Below are 26,812 nucleotides of genomic sequence, written 5' to 3' on the forward strand. Positions count from 1 at the left end.
ACCCCTCAGATCATTTATGATACCATCTCCATGTCCTAAGTGTTTTCAGGTTTGAAATCCTCATTCCAGTGTTTTTGTTGTTAGGGTTAAAATCCGATGGCACTGTTCTGGCCAGGGGTTCGCTCTTCGTACTTCGCTTAATACATCTGAGATGATTTGAAAGATGCCAGATCTTCTAATCATGATAACTGTTCTCTGGCTAATTTGGTTCTTCAAACAAATTTGCGGATTAGATTAAAATATCTGGATTAAGTTGTCTATTAGTGCGCGTTCTTGTGTTCCCCCGTAAAGGGCAGATGTATCGATACTCGAAACCACGATCAGCAATGCAGCGATTGGCTGGCGGCAAGACAGCAACGTAATGACATCATATAACTAAAAAAGATGCCTGACGAAAAGCTTGACAAATTTCTGGAAACAGCCAAGTGAACAAAACTACATAAATGTAATAATAGATAAATGAAATGTGCACAGTTTTTATTTTTTTTAAATGATTCCCAATTATTTATATTCATGATTTCTAGTATTTGTAAGACATTTTTATTTCAGTGTTGTAATTAGCATTTAATTTAATTTTATCTTTGAAACAGATTTGTTATGTGACAGCATTAATTAAAGTTTTTTAAGGGTCAAGATCATGTTATCTGCATCTCCTGCACTCCATCAAGCCACTCTCATAATATCTGTCATCACTCAAATTAATGCACGGCTCAGATGAACTGTATAGCATGTGTGTAAGATTCCAATGTAATTATAATGTAATTACTTAATCACAAATACATTTTTCAATGAGTAAACCTGGCTGTGTCTATAGTCTTATAGATGATGACTACACAAAATAGTAATATTTTTGTATTTGTATCAGAGCAGAGCATCCTGGCCACTCTTTGCTATTCAGTTATTTAGATCAGTCAAAATATACACAAAATCATAATGTTTCTAAGCATAAAAATTATGCCATATCTCTGGTCTCTGTGAATACAGAGACAATGGCAACTTCAGCCACATTAGCTGTGCAAAATGCTTACAAACACATTAAGAAAGGCAGCATTAGTGTGTTAGTGCTAGCTGTGCTAGTGAGGAGATGAATATTGACTGCATGCAGCTCACTCAGGGGAGAAGTTAATAGGGCAGAATACATCACCAATTGTGGGCGGGCCTTACCCTAATGTGACATCACATTGGGCTGCAAACAAATGAGTTTAATCATTTATTACTTGTTATAACGTTTAGCTTTATTGTGTTCATGTAAATTGATATGATCTGAATAACATACAGATAGATCCTTAAAATAATATGATTCTTTTCTCAGTTGAGATTAATGTATGATCTTACGTCAGTTTCTCCAGTTTACAGCGAGGATGCTTGAGTCCATTAGAGATCAGTTTCACTCCTGCAACTCCTAGATTATTCTTAGACAGATCCAGTTTTCTCAGCTGTGAGGAGTTTGATCTCAGAGCTGAACTCAGAGCAGCACAACCTTCAGCTGTGACGCCACAATAACTCAACCTGAATAAATGATGAACAATGTTTTTCTCAGAAGTGTTAATACTTAGGCGTTAATATTATTGAAAATTAATATTATTGATCAACAAAGAGAGAAATCAAGACAGAGCAACTGAATATGACATATGAATCAGAATCACTGCATCATCTGGAGAATCAGGATGTAGAAAAAAATTAAATCATTAATTCAACAATATTACTGAATTATGGTGTTTTAAATGTATTCAGCAGTGGTACAGAGCATCATGTCCTAAAAAACTTAAAATCCGTAATAGAAAAGCATTATTAATAATGGACAAAGAAAAATTAATGTTGCCCTATCTCACTTTTGTGTCACACAATGAGACAATCTCAACAGTAGTGAACACGAGGTCTACATTAGATTTGTTGTAAAGCACCAGACTAAATTTGCTGAGTTTGTTGAGTTGTAGGTAAAAATACATTGCTTGTATGTGATGCATTTATTCTTCTTCTCATTCAACCAAAACGTCACCATTATTAATATAAAAAAACATAAGTGAATGGAAGTGTTGCCTATGTTATGGTGTGGAGAAACAAGTTAATCTGCATATTCCACTGGTAAATGAGCAAAACAGACTTTGGAAAATTGTGTTTGCAGTTTATCCTCATAGTATTTCATTAAAAATATTCACAAAAATGTTATTTTAAATTAAAAATAGGTGATTGTTTTTCTTAAATGTGTGCCAAAATTATTGACACCTCTTCTCATTCTTATGATAATAATTGATATTTTTTTCTGTTGGATTGGCTTTGCATTTCATGATGATCAATGATCAGACAAACTCACTATGACAACTGTTGTAGATTTTTTTGGTGACTGTGGTGACAAAGGTGCCAAGATTTGTGAAGTACACTGCATTCAGAAATAATCTAATTTACATTTGCATTTTCATGTTAAGATTCACATATGATCTTACCACAGTGTCTCCAGTTTACAGTAAAGATCCTTCAGTCCATCAGAGAGCAGCTTCACTCCTGCAACTCCTAGTTTATTCCAAGACAGATCCAGTTCTCTCAGCTGTGAGGAGTTTGATCTCAGAGCTGAACTCAGAGCAGCACAACCTTCATCTGTAATGTCACAATCCTTCAGCCTGCAGAACAGCATCACACTCTTTACTCCCTCAGTTCAGCAGAAACAACAACAGAAATACAGAGAGACTATGATAAATCCTAATTCTGTGTGGGTGTTTCGTCCCAGGAAGTATTATTGCTATTATTATTATTATTATTATCATTTTGATTAATTATTATTATATTATTTTTATTTGTATTTAAGGCCTAAAAAAAGTGACATATGCGTTCATTTGCAGTGGTGTTTGGCTTCCGTGGCTGATGTCATCAGTTTTCTGAGCTTTTCTCAGTAGGCTCGTTTGAGATTAACAAAATCTGCGCAGAACCGATCACCGGTGATGCATGTCGGTTAGAAAAGTGTCCAAGTTACGTCCGCCTTGCTCTGATGTCATGCTGACGTGTGCCAAAAAAGTGTTTGTGCAGAAAAAAAACGGATTGTGCAGTTGAGCGCAGTTGCTCTCCACCGACTGTGCTTATCAAAAGCAAGTTTCCGATCGCAAAATCACTTTCGCTGGGGCCCCACAAACCTCTGGGCCCTCTGCACTCTGTCACCCTTTCCCCCTCACCAGCCGTCATGGTTTGCCTACAGTGTCGGAACAAAGGAATGTGGAGACGATGGGGGGTAACGAGGAACAATTTTTATTAATCCACATAAAGACATACATGGGCAGGAACACACACGTAGCGCAGGGCTTAGACGTATAAGACTGGACGCAGGACTTAGGAAAACACAGGGCTTAAATTCAGGAACTAAATGGGGAACACCTGGAAACAACGAACATAATCAAACATGGGAGAAACTGGGTCATGGGGAGCAAAACACAAGACACGGAACACCGGGGCAGTCCAAGAGCGTGACATTACCTCCCCCTCCCGGAAGGCACGTCCATGTGCCTCATAACTTCTAATGGGGAAGGGGGGTGGGTGCTCTGGAGACCTCTAGGGACAGGCTTACACAGGACGGAAGGCCTCCAGAGCGGTGCAAATGAGGTCAACTTTTTCACAAATTCACGTTTTTGTTGATTAAATGGAGATGATACAGGCATTGTGTTCAAAAGCTTGTGCTTTCATTGAGGACAGCTGATGTTAACAAACAGAATCACTGAAAGAGAAAATCAAATATTGTGGTTACCATTATTGTGGTCAGTGTTTGCTTTAGTTGGGCTCTTGACCCTTGAATTTTTAAACAGTTTTCTTTGGGCTGCTGTAGCGGAGTTATAGCAGCTAGACAAGCCAAGAGAAAAGGTGACCAGGTGGTGTTGGTTATGTTTTGACATCATTATCACTTGACCTGGATCTCTGAGTTGGGTGTATCTTATCCATTACAGCCATCCTGTGATTGTACAGTATAAGGTCTGGAATTTTCAGCATAATCTGAGAGATTTTTAAAAGCGCTTCTGATATCAAAACATTAAAAAAAATTTTTTTTTTTTTTAAATTCATTTAGGCACACAGACATCAAGAATCAGCGTGAGAACCTCAACAATGGTGACCATCAAAAGCATGTTGCAGTGCATTCTGGGTGCCACCAATCAAAACTCATCCAGTAAGTTCAGTAAAAATTCAGTGATTCAGGTCAAATGATGATTATGTAAAACCATAACCAACACCACCTGATCATCTTTTCTCTTGGCTTGTCTAGCTGCTATAACTCAGTTACAACAGCCATGCAAAATGTATTGTTAAAAAGTCAAGGGTCAAGAGCCCAACTAAAGCAAACACTGACCACTGTAATGGTAACCTAATAATTTAGATTTTCTCTTTCAGTGATTATGTTTGTTAACATCAGGTGTCTTCAATAACACTGTTTTGTGGGCCTGAAAACACAAGCTTTTGAACACAATGCCTGTATCATCTCCATGTAAACAACAAAAATGTGTATTTGTGAAAACGTTGACGTCATGTGCATGCATATTGCATTTTTGCGGGTTGTTTCTTGATCGCCAACTACTGGCCTGGCATGCATAACATAGAATTCTTTAGAATAGTTTTTTTTTGTCCAATGAAACCAATATTTGTTTAAATTGTACTTATTTTTTTCATGCTATTTTACTAATTTTGAATGGTTGATTGTAAACATCTCATTTGATTAATTCTAATGTGTTAAATTTAATTAATAATATTGCTTGTAATATTTAGAAAATTTTATTGAGTAAATATAGTGAATAATTCTTTACAGTGTACACACCTCGGTTGGATTGTTTAAAGGCACGGTGAGTCTCTGGCTGTTCTTCTTTCAGACAAATACATTCAGAGTTATATAAAAAAATAAAATATATTAAATAAATATATTAATGGCAGTGAATGGTTGTTGAAATTTTGAAACAAAAAGTGCATCCATCCATCATAAAAAGTGCTCCACACAGCTCCGGGGGGTTAATAAAGGCCTTCTGAGGTGAATTGTAGTGCGTGTAAGAAAATATCCATATTTACGATTTTATAAGCCGTAATCTCTAGCTTCGGCTAACTGTCGTACACACATTCACGAGACTGTGGCGTTCAAGCAGATAATGTAGGACGTAGGCATAGCATAAGCTCTGGTGAGAATATATAATATTTACTTGTTCTTCTAATTCGTGACCTGTGTTTTGTTTTGCTCTCTCCACTGCGCTTGGAAGAGCCAGGACATTTTAGACTCAGATTGTATTAGTCTGAAAGAAAAAAGTCATACACAACTAAGATGGCTTGAGAGTGGGTAAATCATGTGGTAATATTCATTTTTGGGTGAACTATCCCTTTAAACCTAAACTCCACTCAAAAATGAAAAATGTCTCATTATTTACTCTCATGCTGTCCTCGATCTATATAACTTTTCTCTTCAGATAAACACAAATGAAGATTGTTAGAAAAATATTGCATCTCTCGGAGCCCATATAATGAAATATAAGTGCATAGCATCCTTAAAGTTGTTAAGCTAGTTTTGAAGCTGATGTGAAGTTAAGCAGAAGCACAGAGTCACTTTTGTCGTGAGCTTCATTATGTAGTTACATGTTCACATGAACACATATATGACAGCTGGCCCGAAGCACTTAAAAATTCTTACGCACACCTATGGTTTTGCTTTAGAAGACAGTACTGATTAATCAACTGGGGTCTTTTTGGTTTATAGCTGTTTGTTTTGCATGGTTTTTGAAGCATAAACCTTCAGGTTACTATCATTTTACTATATAATTTGCATTATATGGACTGACAAAGGTTTTTTTTTTTTCCCGAAACTTAAATTTGTGTTCATTTGAAGGAAAATAATTCATACAGATCTGTTATGTCATAACAGTGAGTAAACATTACATATTAAAAATTACATATAATTGTTTCATTGGAGCTTAATGTATGATCTTACGTCAGTTTCTCCAGTTCACAGAGAGGATCCTTCAGTCCATCAGAGAGCAACGTCAGACCTGCATCTCCTACTTTATTCCATGACAGATCCAGTTCTCTCAGCTGTGAGGAGTTTGATCTCAGAGCTGAACTCAGAGCAGTACAACCTTCAGCTGTGATGCCACAATTACTCAACCTGCAAAACAACAACACACTCTTCACTCTCAGTTCAGGATATAAAATTTAACAGTGGGTTTCATCAACATTCATAGCAATTACAGTAGTTTCAACAACCATAAAATTCACAAACACATAAGTTTACAGACATGCAAACTTCATTGTATATTGAAGATTAGAGATAGTCTCACTAGAGGAGCAATAAATGAGGTTGCAGACATTCAAAACCCAATCCTTTAAATTAGCCTCTTAATCTCAGGTTTACTGTTAATGTGAAAGGGAAGAGACACTCAAATGTGTTTGTCTAAATTAATATTACAATTGTCAATAAAAATAGAGAAGCTCTGCACTAAAACACACACATCTGATGACTGCAGTCAGTGCTACTTACTCTGCTGATCTGGAGGCTTCAACGACAGGCAAGAGCTTCAGAAGAACTTCATCAGGTGTCATGTGTTTTTGGCCACTACTAATGTATTTACTGAAATGAAATTGATCCAACTGCTCTGAGGTCAACAAAACAAAGACAACAGCTGACCACTGTGATGAGGACAGTTTAGCGCCTGACAGACCTCCAGATCTGAGATACTCCTGGACTTCACTGACGAGAGACTGATCGCCCAGTTCATTTAAACAGTGAAACAGATTGATGGATTTCTCTGGTGAGGGATTCATTCTTATTCTTGTTTTAATGTACTCAATCGTTTTCTCTTCACTGTATGAGATGTTCCCAATGTGTGTCAGAAGACCTTTCATGAGCGTCTGATTGGACTCCAGTGAGAGACCCAGAAGAAATCGGAGGAAAAGGTCCAGATGTCCATTCTTACTCTGTAAAGCCTTGTCCACGGCTCTCTGATGCAGGTCAGATATTGTGTGACATGTGAACTCGTGTGCATGTTTTGAGCTGAGGTTTACATTGAGCACATCTCTCTTGTCCAGCAGGAATGAAAGCAGCACATATAGAGCTGCGAGATGCTCCTGAATGCTCAGATGAACAAAGCAGAAGACTTTCCCCTGATACAAGCCCAACTCCTCTCTGAAGATCTGAGTGCACAATCCTGAGTAAACTGATGCTTCAGTCTCATCAATGCCACACTCTCTCAGGTCTTCCTCATAGAAGATGAGGTTGCCTTTCACAAGCTGCTGGAAAGACAGTTTCCCCAGTTTCAGGATCATGTCTTCATCCTTCACTTTCTTCTCATAGTCCTTCTCATGTTTGATGCTGGTCTGAATGATCAGGAAGTGCGTGTACATTTCAGTGAGAGTCTTGGGAATCTCTCCTTTCCATGATTTCCTCATCATCTTCTCCAGAACAGTGGCTGAGATCCAGCAGAAGACTGGGATGTGGCACATGATGAAGAGGCTCCTTGATGACTTCAGGTGTGAGATGATCCTGTTGGCCAGACTCTGATCACTGATTCTCTTCCAGAAGTATTCCTCCTTCTGTGGATCATTGAAGCCTCGTACCTCTGTCACTCGATGGACACACTCAGAGGGGACGAGATCAGCTGCTGCTGGTCTGGAGGTGATCCAGATGAGAGCAGAGGGAAGCAGATTCCCCATAATGATGTTCGTCAGCAGCACGTCCACTGAGACCGATTCACTCACATTACACAACCCCACATTGCTCTGAAAATCCAGAGACAGACGACACTCATCCAGACCATCAAAAACAAAGACAACTTTATTTTCACCACTGAATGGTTTCATTTCTTTGGTTTCAGGAAAGAAAATATGCATTAGATCCAAAAGACTGAGTGTTTTGTCCTTCATCAGATTGAGCTCTCTGAAAGGAAGTGGAAATATGAGCTGGACGTCCTGATTCACAGTTTTTATTTTTTTTAAATGATTCCCAATTATTTATATTCATGATTTCTAGTATTTGTAAGACATTTTTATTTCAGTGTTGTAATTAGCATTTAATTTAATTTTATCTTTGAAACAGATTTGTTATGTGACAGCATTAATTAAAGTTTTTTAAGGGTCAAGATCATGTTATCTGCATCTCCTGCACTCCATCAAGCCACTCTCATAATATCTGTCATCACTCAAATTAATGCACGGCTCAGATGAACTGTATAGCATGTGTGTAAGATTCCAATGTAATTATAATGTAATTACTTAATCACAAATACATTTTTCAATGAGTAAACCTGGCTGTGTCTATAGTCTTATAGATGATGACTACACAAAATAGTAATATTTTTGTATTTGTATCAGAGCAGAGCATCCTGGCCACTCTTTGCTATTCAGTTATTTAGATCAGTCAAAATATACACAAAATCATAATGTTTCTAAGCATAAAAATTATGCCATATCTCTGGTCTCTGTGAATACAGAGACAATGGCAACTTCAGCCACATTAGCTGTGCAAAATGCTTACAAACACATTAAGAAAGGCAGCATTAGTGTGTTAGTGCTAGCTGTGCTAGTGAGGAGATGAATATTGACTGCATGCAGCTCACTCAGGGGAGAAGTTAATAGGGCAGAATACATCACCAATTGTGGGCGGGCCTTACCCTAATGTGACATCACATTGGGCTGCAAACAAATGAGTTTAATCATTTATTACTTGTTATAACGTTTAGCTTTATTGTGTTCATGTAAATTGATATGATCTGAATAACATACAGATAGATCCTTAAAATAATATGATTCTTTTCTCAGTTGAGATTAATGTATGATCTTACGTCAGTTTCTCCAGTTTACAGCGAGGATGCTTGAGTCCATTAGAGATCAGTTTCACTCCTGCAACTCCTAGATTATTCTTAGACAGATCCAGTTTTCTCAGCTGTGAGGAGTTTGATCTCAGAGCTGAACTCAGAGCAGCACAACCTTCATCTGTGACGCCACAATCTCTCAACCTGCAGAACAACAACACACTCTTCACTCACTTTATATAAAGTTTTACAGCACAAAACAACAACCATAAAATTCACAAATACATAATTTTACAGACTTACACACAGGCAAAGTTCACTATATCAGAAGATTAGAGATATTCTCACTAGAAGAGCAATAGATGAGGTTTCACAGACATTCACAGAAAACAAAAGTGTCTTAATCTCAAGTTCACTGTTAATGTGAGAAGGAAGAGACACCCAAAACAGTGTCTAAACTGTTAAAATACTACCATTGACAACAAAGAAAAGAAGCACTGCGCTACAACACACACATCTGAAGATTACACTCAGTGCTACTTACTCTGCTGATCTGGAGGCTTCAACAACAGGCAAGAGCTTCAGAAGAAGTTCATCAGGTGTCATGTGGTTTTGGTTTTGCTCTCTGCTTATGTATTTGCTCAAATTAAATTGATCCAACTGCTCTGAGGTCAACAAAACAAAGACAACAGCTGACCACTGTGATGAGGACAGTCTAGCGCTTGACAGACCTCCAGATCTGAGATACTCCTGGACTTCACTGACGAGAGACTGATCGCCCAGTTCATTTAAACAGTGAAACAGATTGATGGATTTCTCTGGTGAGGGATTCATTCTTATTCTTGTTTTAATGTACTCAATCGTTTTCTCTTCACTGTATGAGATGTTCCCAATGTGTGTCAGAAGACCTTTCATGAGCGTCTGATTGGACTCCAGTGAGAGACCCAGAAGAAATCGGAGGAAAAGGTCCAGATGTCCATTCTTACTCTGTAAAGCCTTGTCCACGGCTCTCTGATGCAGGTCAGATATTGTGTAACATGTGAACTCGTGTGCATGTTTTGAGCTGAGGTTTACATTGAGCACATCCCTCTTGTCCAGCAGGAATGAAAGCAGCACATATAGAGCTGCGAGATGCTCCTGAATGCTCAGATGAACAAAGCAGAAGACTTTCCCCTGATACAAGCCCAACTCCTCTCTGAAGATGGAAATATGAGCTGGACGTCCTGATTGTCTTTCCCTTCAGCCCAGTCCAGGATGAACTTCTGCACAGAGACTCAGACACTCAAACTTCTTCCTCAGATTTGATCTGAATAACTTGACGGGTTCATGTTGAGGGTCATGGCTGTAAGATAAACAAATTACAAGTAACAAATTATTAGAATTTGCAGAATTAGAATTATTTTATATAAAATCCCTGTAGCTTAAACAGAAAAGCATGGTGCTGGCAATACCAAAGTCATGACTGTCAAGAGTGAAAAATAAACCAGTACAAGATAAATCACACAAGGGCAATTTAAAGTGCAATAAACTGTGATCCAAGGATGAATGAAAATCTTAGGGGATTGGAACAACTTGAGGATAAGTAATTAATAACAGAATTTTTGTTTTTAGAAGAACTATTCATTTAATTTTATCACAGGCTTTATGAAGAATCAATAAATGTATATTACAGTGTTTACCTAAACCTAGGACCAGTGTGTCCTCTAAAGTTATGTGGATGATCCATTGACCAGTCGCTCTTCATGGACACACAGCTGGGTTCAGATGACTCTGGTCTGTGCTTCTGGACTGAACTGAAACAAAACATGAAGGAAAATTAAAATCAGACACTCTGATAATGACTGACTGTTAATTAACTTAATATTTATGCTAATTGAAGGACATTTTTTGGCCCCAAGTTCGCCCCTAAATATAGTCATTATTATTATTTATTTTTTTTGTGTGTGAACATTCTCGTTGCTTCAGAAAATTACAGTTGAATCACTGTTGAATCAAATTCTGTCATTAATTACTCATCCTCAAGTTGTTCGAACTTTTGTTCATCCTTCGAACACAGTTGAAGGTATTTTGAATGAAATCCGAGAGCTTTCTGTCCCTCTGACAGCCTAAGCAACTTTCACTTCAACGGCCCAGAAAGGTACTGAAAACATAATGGAAATAGTCCATTGTTACTCCAGTGATTCAACTGTAATTTTCTGAAGCAACGTGAATGATTTTTGTGCACCAAAAAAACAAAAATAATGACTACATTTAACATTTTTTTCACTTCTGCTTCAATTCCCAACGCACATTCATGAGACCTGCTTTTTTCTTCTGTCCACGAGGAAGACATGATATGAGAGAACGACTCTCACAATACAGCCTGTACCGGAAGCACTGTACTGTTTGCAAGCAGAAGAACAATACTGTAATAATACTGTAATAAAGCGTTCCTCTGCTTGAAATCAGTACAGCGCTTTTGGTACGGGCTGTATTGTGATAGTCGCGCTCTCACGTCAACACACATGCGTCGTGGTGCTCTCGTGGATTGAAGACAAAGAAGAAGAAGCTCTCGTAAAACGGGCATTGGGGATTAAAGCAGAAGTGAAGAAAATTTTGAATATAGCACTCTGATAATGACTGACTGTTAATTAACTTAATATTTATGCTAATTGAAGGACATTTTTTGGCCCCAAGTTCGCCCCTAAATATAGTCATTATTATTATTTATTTTTTTTGTGTGTGAACATTCTCGTTGCTTCAGAAAATTACAGTTGAATCACTGTTGAATCAAATTCTGTCATTAATTACTCATCCTCAAGTTGTTCGAACTTTTGTTCATCCTTCGAACACAGTTGAAGGTATTTTGAATGAAATCCGAGAGCTTTCTGTCCCTCTGACAGCCTAAGCAACTTTCACTTCAACGGCCCAGAAAGGTACTGAAAACATAATGGAAATAGTCCATTGTTACTCCAGTGATTCAACTGTAATTTTCTGAAGCAACGTGAATGATTTTTGTGCACCAAAAAAACAAAAATAATGACTACATTTAACATTTTTTTCACTTCTGCTTCAATTCCCAACGCACATTCATGAGACCTGCTTTTTTCTTCTGTCCACGAGGAAGACATGATATGAGAGAACGACTCTCACAATACAGCCTGTACCGGAAGCACTGTACTGTTTGCAAGCAGAAGAACAATACCGTAATAATACTGTAATAAAGCGTTCCTCTGCTTGAAATCAGTACAGCGCTTTTGGTACGGGCTGTATTGTGATAGTCGCGCTCTCACGTCAACACACATGCGTCGTGGTGCTCTCGTGGATTGAAGACAAAGAAGAAGAAGCTCTCGTAAAACGGGCATTGGGGATTAAAGCAGAAGTGAAGAAAATTTTGAATATAGTTGATATATATATATTTTTTTGGTGCACAAAAAGCATTCTCGTTGCTTCAGAAAATTACAGTTGAACACTCTGATAATGACTGACTGTTAATTAACTTAATATTTATGCTAATTGAAGGACATTTTTTGGCCCCAAGTTCGCCCCTAAATATAGTCATTATTATTATTTATTTTTTTTGTGTGTGAACATTCTCGTTGCTTCAGAAAATTACAGTTGAATCACTGTTGAATCAAATTCTGTCATTAATTACTCATCCTCAAGTTGTTCGAACTTTTGTTCATCCTTCGAACACAGTTGAAGGTATTTTGAATGAAATCCGAGAGCTTTCTGTCCCTCTGACAGCCTAAGCAACTTTCACTTCAACGGCCCAGAAAGGTACTGAAAACATAATGGAAATAGTCCATTGTTACTCCAGTGATTCAACTGTAATTTTCTGAAGCAACGTGAATGTTCACACACAAAAAAAATAAATAATAATAATGACTATATTTAGGGGCGAACTTGGGGCCAAAAAATGTCCTTCAATTAGCATAAATATTAAGTTAATTAACAGTCAGTTCCACGAGGAAGACATGATATGAGAGAACGACTCTCACAATACAGCCTGTACCGGAAGCACTGTACTGTTTGCAAGCAGAAGAACAATACTGTAATACTACTGTAATAAAGCGTTCCTCTGCTTGAAATCAGTACAGCGCTTCTGGTACGGGCTGTATTGTGATAGTCGTGCTCTCACGGCAACACACATGCGTCGTGGTGCTCTCGTGGATTGAAGACAAAGAAGAAGAAGCTCTCGTTGCTGTAATCAGGGTGGACTTAACCAATAAGTAGGAAAGCTGTCGCTTAGGCCCCCACATTTAGCCACAACTGCCCCCACATGGTAATACAGCTTTAGAACAACATCAGGTTGACTAACTAATTACTGAATCCTGTAGATACTGTAATGTGAAGGGGTAAATAAACTTTAAGCAAACAAGGGTTACAAAAGTAAAAGAACACATAGGCTACTGTAGCTGGAATTTGCTAAGGGCCCCCAATGAAATCCCTAAGTCTGCCCCTGACTGTGATAATGATTGATTGCTCATTCACTGAATATTTATGCTAAATTAGCTAAAATGATTCTACCATAATTCATTCCGAGGAAATCACAGAATGGTGTAATTTGTGCATGAAAATCTTTACCAACTTAATTCTTCACCCAAAAGACCAAATATTAGAAATGAGGATACATAAGTTTGTGGTAGGTTCAAACACCCTCGGTAAAATCAATATCAATAACCCAAGACTAAAAATAAAAAAGAGTAGCCTAAACTAGCAAATATCATCACACCACACCACATTATTTACAGTCAGTATTCCTTCCTGTCAAGGCAGTTTATATTGCGCTGATAAATCTAGAAATGTCAATCATGTTGTAAAATCCTGTAAATGTCTGAATACTCGAACTACTGTTTTTAAAAAGATTGTCAGCACAACACCGTCTGTCTTTCTTTCTAAGGCGGAAGTGGCCTTCTGAACGCAAATTCATGTCTACTTTAACCATTAAAAGTGTGTATAAATAACTATTATACTATATTAATTATAATTTGCAAAACACGACGGGATGGGATACAGCACCAGGTAGAAATGCACAAAATTAAAATATAAGCGATTATCTCGCTCACGATGTTGTTTCGTCACTGTATCTGTAACACTCACCTCTGTGGAAATGCGTCTGAAGATGTGTGGTCTTCATAATGTCGATATCTTCGAGGTTCCATCAAGAAAATCTAAAAGAAGGAAACTCAACACTTTAATATTCGTGTTAAGATGTTTCTGCTTTCATAACACAGGCCGATGGATTTTACTTTCACTTTCACTTTTTGTTTTTGTTTATGGTGGTTGGCAAACCTACTGAAAGATGCATTTCTGCCCCCTACTGTACTGGAGTGAACCTGACGGATATATTTTTTAGCTTTTTTATGAACATAAAGAAAGGCAGGAACAGAACAAAGAAGAAGATAAAAAAAAAACCCACCAAAACAAGTATTAATCACGGTACATGAAAGATCTCATCATATCTCTTCAAAAAAGAAATACATATTTTGTTATTAATTACTCTTAGTGATTTAATTAAATGTTCTACTTCACATAAGAAATCTACAAAAGTAGGTATTTTCTTAAGAAACCTGTGTTTGTTAAAATAGAATTTTGCCACAAGGATAAGAAAGTTAACAGTAGATTCTAAAGATTTGTTTTGGTTTTCAAAAAAGCAAACAACATCCTTAATGTGTACAGTTCATATTAACTTTAGAAAAAACAATAGGAACTCAAATCTTTCCAGAAAAGTGCTGAAACATTACAAGAGAAAAATTAATGACAAATATCTTCACTTTCTTTTTTACAGAAGGTGCATATATCTGCTACATCACAACATTTCGACACAAAAGCATTACAAGGGTATATATTATGCAACATTTTAAAATGCACTTCTTTCACTTTATTGGGTATACAGTATTTATATGGTAATAACCATGTTTTCCTCCATTGAATGTTATCTATTTTAGAACCCCCCAAAAAATTCCCTTTTGGAGAAATTGAGTTTCGAGATTGAGAAAGTTGACGAATAAATGTATTATTACATTCTTTACTTAAAAGCGAAACACCTCCCAAACATAACTGTGAAAGTTGTTTTGAGCACGACTCATGGGTGAGGGAAGCTTTCATCAGACATATGAATCCATCAGGAATCACCTTTGATTTACTCGATATTGGTCACAAAACTAGAAAGGGGGGTTCCGGGGGAGCCCAAAAACCTTTACAAAGAGAATTCACATCCTATTTATTACACCTATTGCTTTCAGATCATTTATAATTGCATAATAGACTTTATACTGTGCTGAGACATTCTCCTACTGTATACTCTAAAGTGTTGCATTTTCAATATTATAAAAAACGTAATTCTCCCGTTATTTTAATTTGTTCTTGTTCATATGTTCCACTGTCTCTGGTAAAGCACATTTATTGCAATTACCTGATTCATGTTCGTCGATATTAAATAGTGAATGATTAAGAGCCAATACAAAGACTAGATATTATTGTGTTCTCCTTCCTGCCCCTCTAACTATTCCTTTCATTTCAGTTGGTGTATTTTAGTTTATTTTTCTTGTCCATTTGATCAGCGTCCTCATTTCCCTCTATATGTGCCGGTAACCATAAGAATGATATACTTAATCTATATTGGTGAATTCTGAACATGCTTTATAGAATATCATATAAGATGTCTTGTCTAGATGTAGACTTACCACTAATAAACCTGTTAAAACAGAATATGATCTGAACAAATGACTGTTCTTAACGGCTGAATTTCCTCCATCCAGTGAAGAGTCATCAGAATAATCTCTGCTGAGTAAACTGATAAATGGTTACTTGTCCTTTCAGCAATTCTAGTTTTAAACTGGGGAATGCATACTGAATCAGGGTCTTTCCATCCATCTGTAATATTTTAATTTCCTGACTATAATTTTGATCCATGTATATTCTGTACAATCTCATTCTTAGGCAGTAGCGTGTTTAGCACCACGTTTAAATTGCAGAACACAACCCCTCTTTTATTAAAAGTTCTCTGCATCTTCTCATTTCACCAGAAATATTGCAATTACTGCAAAAACACTTTAGCAAAGGTTTGTGCCAACACCTCAATATCAGTATCCGTTGTTATTGGCTTTTCTTCACTTATTATTATTGATATGCTGTTATATTTTTGTATTTGTATGTCACCAACTTCTATTTTCCTCCAATAATTATCATAGAATTTTCTCCAGTAATCTCTTTTACATGCTCGTATAACTTTCATTACAACTTCTTGTGCTCTTATAATTAATTAGATCATCAAAAGAGAAAGATCTTCTGACCTTCAGATAGCATCACTGCATTTGTCTGTCCACCATGGCACTGCTTTCTTTCCTTTAATTCCTTTCTTTTTAGCAGTAACTTCTTTTGCCTATATCATATAATATTTAAACTAATTGTTTAAATATTGTCACTCTTTTCATCGCTTTTGCCAGCTCTAAAACACTTGCTTGGTTTTTCACCTGCTCTTTTTCTAGCAAAAATAAAAATAAAATAAAAATACTCATCACAAAATGAAAGCTAAAAGTGAAAGTCTGATTGTATCAGGGGCTTTGTCACAAGTCTATTGTTTTTGAATTTCTGTGTTACTTATGCTACATTTTCATGCTTAAAACAATGATTTGGTATCACTTTTATACCATTCTCCTTTTTTGTGTAAAGAAATAAGTTTCCTGATGATTCTCTCCCAAGTGCTTCCATTGTTGTCACCATTAAGAATGATTCAATGGGCTAAATAACTTTTAATTGTAAAGAAATTACTTATTTTTAAATGTTTTGGTTCAACACAGTTAGCAATTGATTTAAAAAAAAATGCCTTTAACTTGAAATGTTTTATTTAGTTTTATTTACAAAAACTGACAACACAGTTACTGCAGTTTCTCTAGGAAAAAAAGATCAGTAAAACAACATTATACGAGTTTAAATGGAAAAGCAGGATGAACAGGATGAAGATCGAAAACCAAACGCTTTTCTTTAAAACAGAAAACACTGAACTGCAGTTTCCTATAAAAGGACAAAGAGAAAACATTGTTATATATAAAGATATGATACATTTGTCGATACTCACATGGAGGAGACGGCGTGGCTCTCCCAGTACAACACTTTATACACAGACTCTGCACACACACACGCCTGGGTCAGCAGATTATCTACTCGTTTCAGCCTGTAACACACACAAGCCTTCATCTTCATCATCATCAGTGCTGACGTCAGCACTCAAACTCTCTGAAACGTCACTCACATGCCCTGGACCTCCAGCATGGCCTCCTGTTTGCTCATGTGGACCGTCTGCAGGTCTCGTCGCTGCACCGCATAGTGCTTCTTCTGAACCGCCACCTGGCTGCTCGCGCCCTGGCAACGGTTGCCGAGGTACCCCAGCATAGCCGGAGCAGAGACGGCCAGCAGCAGCAGAGACAGCCACGCGCCTGAGGGTATTTAACCCAGGAGACACTCAGTTACATCACATCTGCACAGAATATATGCACACGGCATCTACTCGCTTCTCACCTTCACTCAGAGTGAGGAAGAGGATGTTGAGCAGAACGCAGCTCAGCAGGGAGCACAGCGGCATCCTCCACCTAACAACACAAAGAGCTGAATACTGGAGACCCGCAGCAGCATCAATAACTCAGAGACGCGTTTAGAGCAAAAACTTCTCCTGAAGTACAGGCAGAAGCTCTCAGTGCAGTCAGTGATTGTTACGGGACGTCTCTCACCCGAGCAGGGACCGCAGCACCTCCAGCGAGTCTGTGACCGGCTCCAGGAAGATGGCCATCCGCTTGAAGCAGATCACCATGTTCAGCAGGTCAAAGGTCAGCGCTCTGGGGCTGCTGTCTATGGAGGACGCGTCTTTAGTGGGCAGCTGGGTCAGTTCGGCCCGGTCGCCGCTCGCCTGTGTGGGGTCCTGGGGAGGAGGCTGCGCACTGCACGCTGGGAAATCAGAGGTCATGACTGCGAGGGACTGTGATTATCTCTATAAACATGTGACAATCAAGAGACTCACATCTGTTAAATCTGATGCCTGACAGTCTGTTTAAAAGCTTTAACGGTTTAATCAGAGTTAATAAGCAATGTCAAATCCAGCAGACTTTTATAACAAAGGATCCTGATATATATAAACATATGAACGAATTTAAGAGTCAATTCAATGGATGCTAAACGTACTTTATAAACACACATGATGACCATTTTTACAATGAGAATACATTAAATCCTTAGTTATGAAAGTGAAAAACGAATATAAATAAAGCTTAAAACAGTCATATAAACATCAACCAGAAGAAAACACTCAAAAACACAACAGACAACTGTCGCTTAAGAATTCTTTAATGTGCATTAAGATCGATAAATAATAGATTAATACACCTAAAACTATATAAAAAAGCTATATCACATCGATGTGACAGAAAACCCAGTAATGACTGTCAGCAGATAGGTTTTGTCTGTCTATTGCTTAATCTACTAGTGCCATTTCTACAAAATGAACTTAAAACGACTAATTCCTAAAGACAATAATTTTCATTCAGAAAAAAGATACTATGTTGATTGTTTTTGTGGCTCAATTATCATTATTTGACTGTATCAGGAAATCTTGCCCTTTTCTGTCATTTGATCAATAGTTAATGCATAAGATCGCTTGTAAATGTATACAAACATTTGTTAACTGAGGCACTAAACATTACTTATAAAATTAATAACACTTGTGATGATACAAATTAAATGTAGTTTTGTGTTAATTATAACCATTGGCTTTTCACACACCACTTTCATGAAGACAGGAAAAAAATAATATGTGTCATAAATGTGTCATAAATGATCTTCAAGTACTCACACGATGAGCAAATCTGAGAATGACATTTGACAGTTATTAAAAATGTATTTAATATTTCTTTATAACAAAGCACACAGTCAAAATAGAGAATCAAATGAAATATAGTCTAAACACTGATCTTCCTTTTGCATCATATTGGTATATGCTCATTATATTGTACAATATAGATCATATTTATTTGATCATATTATACAGCATCAAATTTACATACGTATTTTGTGATATTTAGATGTATTGAAAAGTTGCATACACATCAAGGACAACATATTTCATATTAAATATTATAATCAGTTGATGCAGTAATAGGTCTAATATGGCAGTGAAAGATCCTAAAACAACCAACAAGTAAAATATGCTTATCTAATTTAAGTGACGTGACATGTGGCCAAGTATGGTTACCCATACTAGGAATTAGTGCTCTGCATTTAACTAAGTGAACACACACCCGGAGCAGTGGGCAGTTGGGGGCTCAGTGCTTTGCTCAAGGGCACCTCAGTCGTGGTATTTAAGGTGGGAGAGAGCGCTGTACATTCACTCCCCCCACCTACAATCCCTGCCGGTACGAGACTCGAACCCACAACCTTTGGGTAACAAGTCCGACTCTCTAACCATTAGGCCACGACTTTCCCACGAGGGAAAGTTTAAAGACTTCCCCACTTTAACAAGGCAATTAAAGTAATTACGAATAAAGGATTTACTTATAAGAAATTATATCCTTAGCATCACTATGCTGAACAGCTTTTTAGATGATCATTTAATGAATCGACAGCCTATCTGCTAATCTTCAACATGTTTTACACTAAACAATACTTTTGGATTGAACTATTTTTAGAGTTTACATCGAAAAAATAAGAGTTTTATAAGAGAAGTCACTGACTTTTTGCGACAGATGGGATACAGCTTACGGCTGTCACGAATCCGGTCCACGAACTTTCCTATTCATTGACTCTCGCACTACACACTGTTGCACATCACCCCGGACTACATTTCCCATCATGCATTGCACTGATTGCACTCAGCACGAATTGCACACACCTGTTTACACTGATTGCACCCAGCTGTTTCATATCACTCCCTCACTATTTAACACTCACTCTGATCCCTTCCCTCTGCCGAGTATTGTTTCAGCGTTTATCACTCTCCTAGAGATAGCTACCTTACGGAGCCCTTGTCATTGCCTTAGCCCTAGTCATTTGCCTTAGTCATTAGCCTTAGCCTTAGCCTTAGGCATTTCCCATTCATTCCTATGGTATCTGTAAATGGTATACTTATGGTATCTCTGACTGAAATTCAATGACATCAAGGCTGTAATGTGACTGGTTATTAAGGCACACGTGATCCAAGTAAGCCGTTACGCTTTCTCCAAAAGTAAGTAATACAGACCCTCTCATCTCCCTATAGTAAAATGATCTCTGCTCTTATTCTGAGTGAAAGCTGAATTCTTCCTCACTGTTCAGGATCATCTGGAGAGCTCATGTGTGTGAAGCAATAAAAATTTTAATAGAAAAATGTTTTTTAATTTTGTGACATTCTCCAGATGAAAAAATAAGTTCAAAGATAAATGAAAAGCAGAAAAAGCATCCTGTTTTTTCTGTATTTTCAAGAGTACATTTACTGTCTTTGTGAGTGGATAATAATAAAAGCAGAAACTTTACCATTTCAAATGATGTCTTGCTCTAATCTGTACACACATTAATGGAGTATTTTACATTCTCCTCATGAAATCAAGTCCAGGAACTCTAACAAAAACAGATTCCATACAACAAAACCATAAAACTCATCTGGAGAAGAGATCTCCAAAGAGAGTAAATGACACCACCCTGACCAAACTTATCTACCTGTTCATTAATGACCCCCTTCTCCCCTCTCATTCTTCTGCCCCAAAAGCCTTCACTGAAAGTTCACTAAGACCACATTTGTGACCCTGAAGCACAGACCAGTCTTAAGTCGCTGGGGTATATTTGTAGCAATAGCCAACAATACATTGTATGGGTCAAAATTATAGATTTTTCTTTTATGGCAAAAATCATAAGGACATTAAGTAAAGATCATGTTCCATGAAGATATTTAGTAAATTTCCAACTGTAAATATATCGAAAGTTAATTTTTGATTAGTAATATGCATGGCTAAGAACTTCATTTGGACAACTTTAAAGGCGATTTTCTCAATATTTAGATTTTTTTGCCTTCTCAGATTCCAAATTTTCAAATAGTTGTATCTTGGCCACATATTGTCCTATCTTAACAAACCATACATCAATGGAAAGCTTATTTATTCAGCTTTCAGATGATGTATAAATCACAATTTCAAAAAAATTGACCCTTATGACTGGTTTTGTGCTCCAGGGTCACATATATTGTATCTTGTGAAACTGTTGTTTTTCCCCTTCATGTTTAGTATCGTTCTAAAGGTCTCTGTGCGATTGGCTAAATGGTCTCAATTTCACAGCAGTCACTTATATTATGAGAAAGACTGATTTGTATTTTGCTGCTGAGGGGTGTGTCTGCCTGTTTTTTATGTTTTGACAACTGATTTGAAGATTTGTTTGTTCTGGTCTGGATATATAAGCGAAGTGACAAAACACTACTTTGGTATTATGTAGCCAGAAAACCCTGCGCAGAGTAAGTGAATCTCTGGAGCTCCATTTGATTTATTCTGATCTCTTCTGAAATCATTTCTACTATTCTACTATTTCTAGTAGATTAAAGTGCAGTCCAGTGTTTCTGCAAAATCTGCATCCAGGCATTATACCTTCGCATTTGAACATGCATTGGATTCCGTCTTTGGGCAAATTGGGCTGGTTTCTTACACTGTTGTTATAAGATACAAATCCAAGTAATCATGACAGTGCCTCTGTAAACTTCTGTAATCAGCACACAAACTAGCACTTGATCACTGTGACTTCAGTTTTGTCGATTCTGAGCTTTAACATGTCTGTCGTGATCCATATTCATCATCACTTAATAGCTGTAAGTACAAAATGAAACACACAGTACCAGATGCATTACTGCTGACACACATCGGTTCAAGGAATGTATAGTTCAAATTACATTATTATATGATATATGAATCATTACTACTTACTGCAGTGTCTCCAGTTCATAATACGGATGATCTTTTAAATCAAAAAGCAGCTCCACACATGATATTCTTAGATCATTGTCTCTCAGATCCAGTTCTCTCAGGTGTGAGGGGTTTGATCTCAGAGCTGATGCCAGAGCATCACAACCTACAGCTGTAATATCACAATCACTCAACCTGCAGAACAACAGCACAAACACAAAAATACATTATACAATCAAAGTGTATTCAAATTAAACTATTATGCCCCTTTTTACAAGTTGTAATTGTTTTAAGTCTCAGGTGTCTCTAGACTGTGCCTATAAAATTTTGTCTCATAATACACCAGAGATGTTCACAAGTCTTTAACTTGGAGACTGAGTCAAGTCGTTGGTCATGAGTCCGAGTCGAGTCTCAAGCCATTTAATGGCTCGCTAAACAAATCCCATTCATAATCCTCATGTACTAAAATCTTCCTATTTACAAAGCTGTTTTATAGGCTATAGACAAAATATATGATTTGTGATCGGCTTTGTAAAATAAAAGAGGTGTTCAGATGTAAGGTTAATGTACATCCAGTCTGTTATGTTTTAATCCATTACCATGTTCAAAACTGTTTTTCTGTAATCAAATTCTATAAAAAGAGTCCAATCTACCATGACACATAAGGAAATGTGAGACACAGATATTACAAAACCATACAAATAAAGTATTTCTTTATTATATAACTAAGTCAGAGGTACTCAATTAAAGTTCCTAGAGTTCCAAGCAGAGGTCTGGACAAAAAAAAAAATAATAATAATATATATATATATATATATCTTTTTTTTTTACATGTATTGTATTTTTACATTTAGATACATGCAAGGCCACGTGAAAGAATAAAACACTTTTTTTTTCCTCAATGTTTTGCTCCTGAAATCTATAGGCTACTATTTTAATATTTTACTTAAACGCATTATCTACTAAAAACAATGTACAGGTGCATCTCAATAAATTAGAAAGTTGTGGAAAAGTTCATTTATTTCAATAATTCAACTCAAATTGTGAAACTCGTGTATTAAATAAATTCAGTGCACACAGACTGAAGTAGTTTAAGTCTTTGGTTATTTTAATTGTGATGATTCTGGCTCACATTTAACAAAAACCTACTAATTCACTATCTCAACAAATTAGAATATGGTGACATGCCAATCAGCTAATCAACTCAAAACACCTGCAAAGGTTTCCTGTGCCTTCAAAATGGTCTCTCAGTTTGGTTCACTAGGCTACACAATCATGGGGAGATAGTGAATTGGTGGGTTTTTGTTAAATGTGAGCCAAAATCATCACAATTAAAAGAACCAAAGACTTAAACTACTTCAGTCTGTGTGCATTGAATTTATTTAATACACGAGTTTCACAATTTGAGTAGAATTACTGAAATAAATGAATTTTTCCATGACATTCTAATTTACTGAGATGCACCTGTAGCTACAATAATCAAAACGTTCTTATCTTGAGCAAAAAATTAAGTTAACTAGCAGTTTCAAAGTTTAAGTTCTATCCTAGCCATCTAACAACAATTTTCCCAATTATTATTAGGCTAGGATACATGATTTAAAAAAAAATGTTCTTAGCCTAAAGATTAATAATGCTAAATCACATCTGATAGATAGTAAGAAAAATAACTACATTTGCAGCATTGTTGCAAGTTAATTAAACCGCTAGGTGATAGAGAAAGGTAGTGGGAGGCCGGGGGAGAGCTGAGCTCTCGTGCCTCCGTTGGTAAAAAAAATTAGCCAATCAGCATTGAGTGTTTACTTTCAGCGCTGAGGAGTGTTGAGAAAAGAAACCTCGCAAGGGAGGCTAGCATCCCTTCTGATAGCAACCAATCATCATAGAGACGTAAATTACGTGATATTAGTTTGAACGTCTCCCGCTGCGCTGATAATGTACCAAGTACTTATGAGGAGTAGCGATATTGAATATTTGATCACCAACATATTTACCAAGCTGTCATTCAAACAGTATAAATACAAATAAATAAAAGGGAAAACACGCCTAACTGAATATAGGCTGCAGCAGGCGGCTTAATTAAAGGGGTCATATGATGCTGCTAAAAAGAACATTATGTTGTGTATTTGGTGTAATGAAATGTGTTTATGCTGTTTAAGGTAAAAAAAACACATTATTTTCCACATACTGTACATTATTGCGTACAATGCCCTGCCTTTCTGAAACGCGTCGATTTTTACAAAGCTCATCGTTCTGAAAAGCAAGGTGTGCTCTGATTGGCCAGCTATCCAGTGCGTTGTGATTGGCCGAATGCCTCAAGCGTGTGACTGAAATGTTACGCCCCTTAACATATTGTGGTGCCGTCTCCTGGCACAGCAAGACAAAACCATTAAAACCCATTATAAACGAGGCATTTGTTGCATCCAGTGGGGACATAATTACGGATTATAATGACTTATACTGTGTTTTTACGCATTGTGTTGCGTATCGCTCCGCGTAAACATAAAACCATGTCTGCATTTGTGATCGTGTAATAATCATCAGTGGCAAATTCATTAAATATAAAAAATTTACTTACAGGCTGGCTGTGAGTCAGAAGCACCAGACTGTCCTTGCAAAGTTGGAACTGCCCCACTTTATAGAACAGCCTTTGAGCCACAGACGCATCGTATGCTACTCTGCAGATTCAGGAAACAGTCCTCCATAAAATGCGTCACACAGCGACACACACGGCCGGCTTGAGTGAGGAACGGCAGGCGGCTTGAAAACGGGCTTGCAGCAACCACATGTGACGACCCCGGGCTGGACTCCGCTTTGTCCACGGTAGACATGTGCCTGGTATTCGGTAATGCGATATATTACGATAATGAATATGCACGATATTGTTATCGTGGGCACTTCAATCACCGAAAATAATTAGTTATTACAAATTATACAGAATTTTGAATGCATTTTAGGAATACTTTTCCCATCAACTGGTCACAATGCACAACAGCGCTGTATGCTGCGTGAAAGACGTGTGCGCACTCTGATGTAACTGATTCTGATGCTCTGAATGAAAGCGCACATTCACTCTCTGACAGCAGATGGCACTAAACTGCAGAAAATGCAGCCGTTACACTGGAAATCCCATAAATAAAGCAGCTGCACTACTTTTCTAAAACTTATTTAAATTCAGCCATTCGGATTTTTGCATTTTGCTATGGTGTTCATCACAGCACCAAATACTGAAATATTTAGACTTAATAGGCTATTTATTTTCAGACTTTTTAAAGTTTTAATCTGGACTACATGCCCTAGATATTGTTTGAAAGTGTTTTTATTCTTTATTGTTCGGTCACACTTTACATTAGGGCTTCATTAGTTAACATTAGTTAATTCAGTTAACATAAACTGCCAATGAAAAATTCTTCTAACATTCATTAATCTGAGGTAATTCCAATATTTAATAACACGTTGTTGTTAAAATCGAAAGTTGCAACTGTGTTATTTAATGAGCTAACATGAACTAAGAGTTGTATTTTTTAAAAAGATAAATTTCTGTAGCAAATGTAGCTATTGCTCATTGTGAATGTTAATGCATTAACTAAGGTTAACTAATGAGGTCTTATTGTAAAGTGATACCTATTGGTATTTATAGTTCTTTTGCACTTTAATCTGTGTACAATTTTTAACTTATACATTTTTCTGTATATAAAAAATTGTATTTAAATGTTTAGTTATTTTGTTATAAGAAAAAAAATTATTAAACCCGTTATACTGTATTATGATGTTATGCAAATCTTCCCACATAGTGATGTAGACATGTGGGGGCGTGTTAGAACGAGCCATTTTAGGTAGGAGTGGTTAACTCTTAACTTTTATAAAGAATATCTCTTTGGATTTGAGACTTTAGTCTTTGCAACTTTACAGATCTTCTTTATGCACCAAGAGCTTGTAACACTCCAAAGAGAAAGCAAAACTTGAAATCGCATCATATGACCCCTTTAAATGGCACAACAGGCAGCTCTCTTTTAACACAGACTTATAAGAAGGGATGGATGTTTGATAGGCCAGTTAAGTCAAATTATATTATCTTGCTGTATGCCTGTCGTTTTCTTTAAGTTTTCTGACTAAAAGCAACCAAAAAGCCATTTAAAGTGGTTAAGCAAATAATAATAATAATAATAATCAGCAGGGATCCCAAACCAATACAATTAGTGTGCCTTCTCTATTTTAAAACCCACGAGCCGCCACTGGTATATAATAATATAGGCTTAGCAATAAACAAGCCAAAACAAATTAATTTAAAACAAAACGTAAGCTAAAGTTGGGCTTACCTGTCTCAGGCACAAATCCAAATGTGTCCATATTCGCGATGTAGTCTATTTGAAGCTAAACTATTAGCGTACTTATTAGGTAAAACAGGCTTTGTAGTTCACGCGCGTTTCAATATCGACGGAAAACTCATAATGATAATCATAATGAGCAAAAATATGCCACAGTGGACCGGTGCTTTTGTTTCGTTTTGTTCGGAGCAAAAATAAATTAAAAAAACTGTATCTTATAACATTTTAGCACCTCCAAATCCCAGAATATTCCATAATTTTCAGAATGTTGATGAAAATATGACGAGTAAAATTAAAATTACACTGCAATATTAGCTAATCAATGAACTTACAATGTTATTTAGAAAAAGTGCTTATAACTTGTAAAACAACAACCAGGAACAACCAATTCACAGCTTTCTTGTAAGGACCATATATCACTAAGATAATGGCAGTATAATCCAAATGGAAAGACAACATTTTTACGAGTTTTGTCTCCAAGAAACCCATTAATCGAAAAATGGCTTAATGCATTAACACAGTTAAATCCAAAGACCAAATTCTAAATTAAAGATTCATTCATACTGTAAGCAATGGACCATGAGTAAAAACTTCAATCATGTAATGTTTTACTAATTAATTTAGTAGTTTAGAAATGATAATATTCTAGGCTATATATTATACTGGAATGCATAAATACACACATTCCAATTTTTTTATGATTTCTCAAAAGTTGGCCTCATTTTACAGATATTTTATAATCTCATTCATAAAACACAAACACATCATATAATTAACTCTAGTGTCACAATGTGAACTCAAATAACACACAATTATCCATAAGCAAGCATTCAGTAGCAAAACTGAT

At 36.7% G+C, this 26,812-nt stretch overlaps 1 protein-coding gene across 1 annotated transcript in view; it reads right to left on the reverse strand.

Annotated features, from left to right (window-relative positions):
* Positions 1–3,064: 3,064 nt before the first annotated feature.
* LOC107573457 (NACHT, LRR and PYD domains-containing protein 12-like) overlaps positions 3,065–26,812 on the reverse strand; it is a 71,309-nt gene continuing 47,561 nt past the window's right edge. Inside the window, exons 11-12 of the mRNA XM_016259888.1 lie at positions 8,784–8,957; positions 3,065–3,363 (exon numbers count right to left, since the gene is read on the reverse strand). Coding sequence (XP_016115374.1) covers positions 3,342–3,363; positions 8,784–8,957 — 196 coding nt within the window. The 3' untranslated portion in view covers positions 3,065–3,341. The remainder of the gene's footprint in view (positions 3,364–8,783; positions 8,958–26,812) is intronic.

The sequence above is a fragment of the Sinocyclocheilus grahami genome, unplaced genomic scaffold (genome assembly GCF_001515645.1).
Source record: "Sinocyclocheilus grahami isolate Dianchi unplaced genomic scaffold, SAMN03320097.WGS_v1.1 scaffold1949.1, whole genome shotgun sequence".
In the NCBI taxonomy this organism is placed as follows: domain Eukaryota; kingdom Metazoa; phylum Chordata; class Actinopteri; order Cypriniformes; family Cyprinidae; genus Sinocyclocheilus; species Sinocyclocheilus grahami.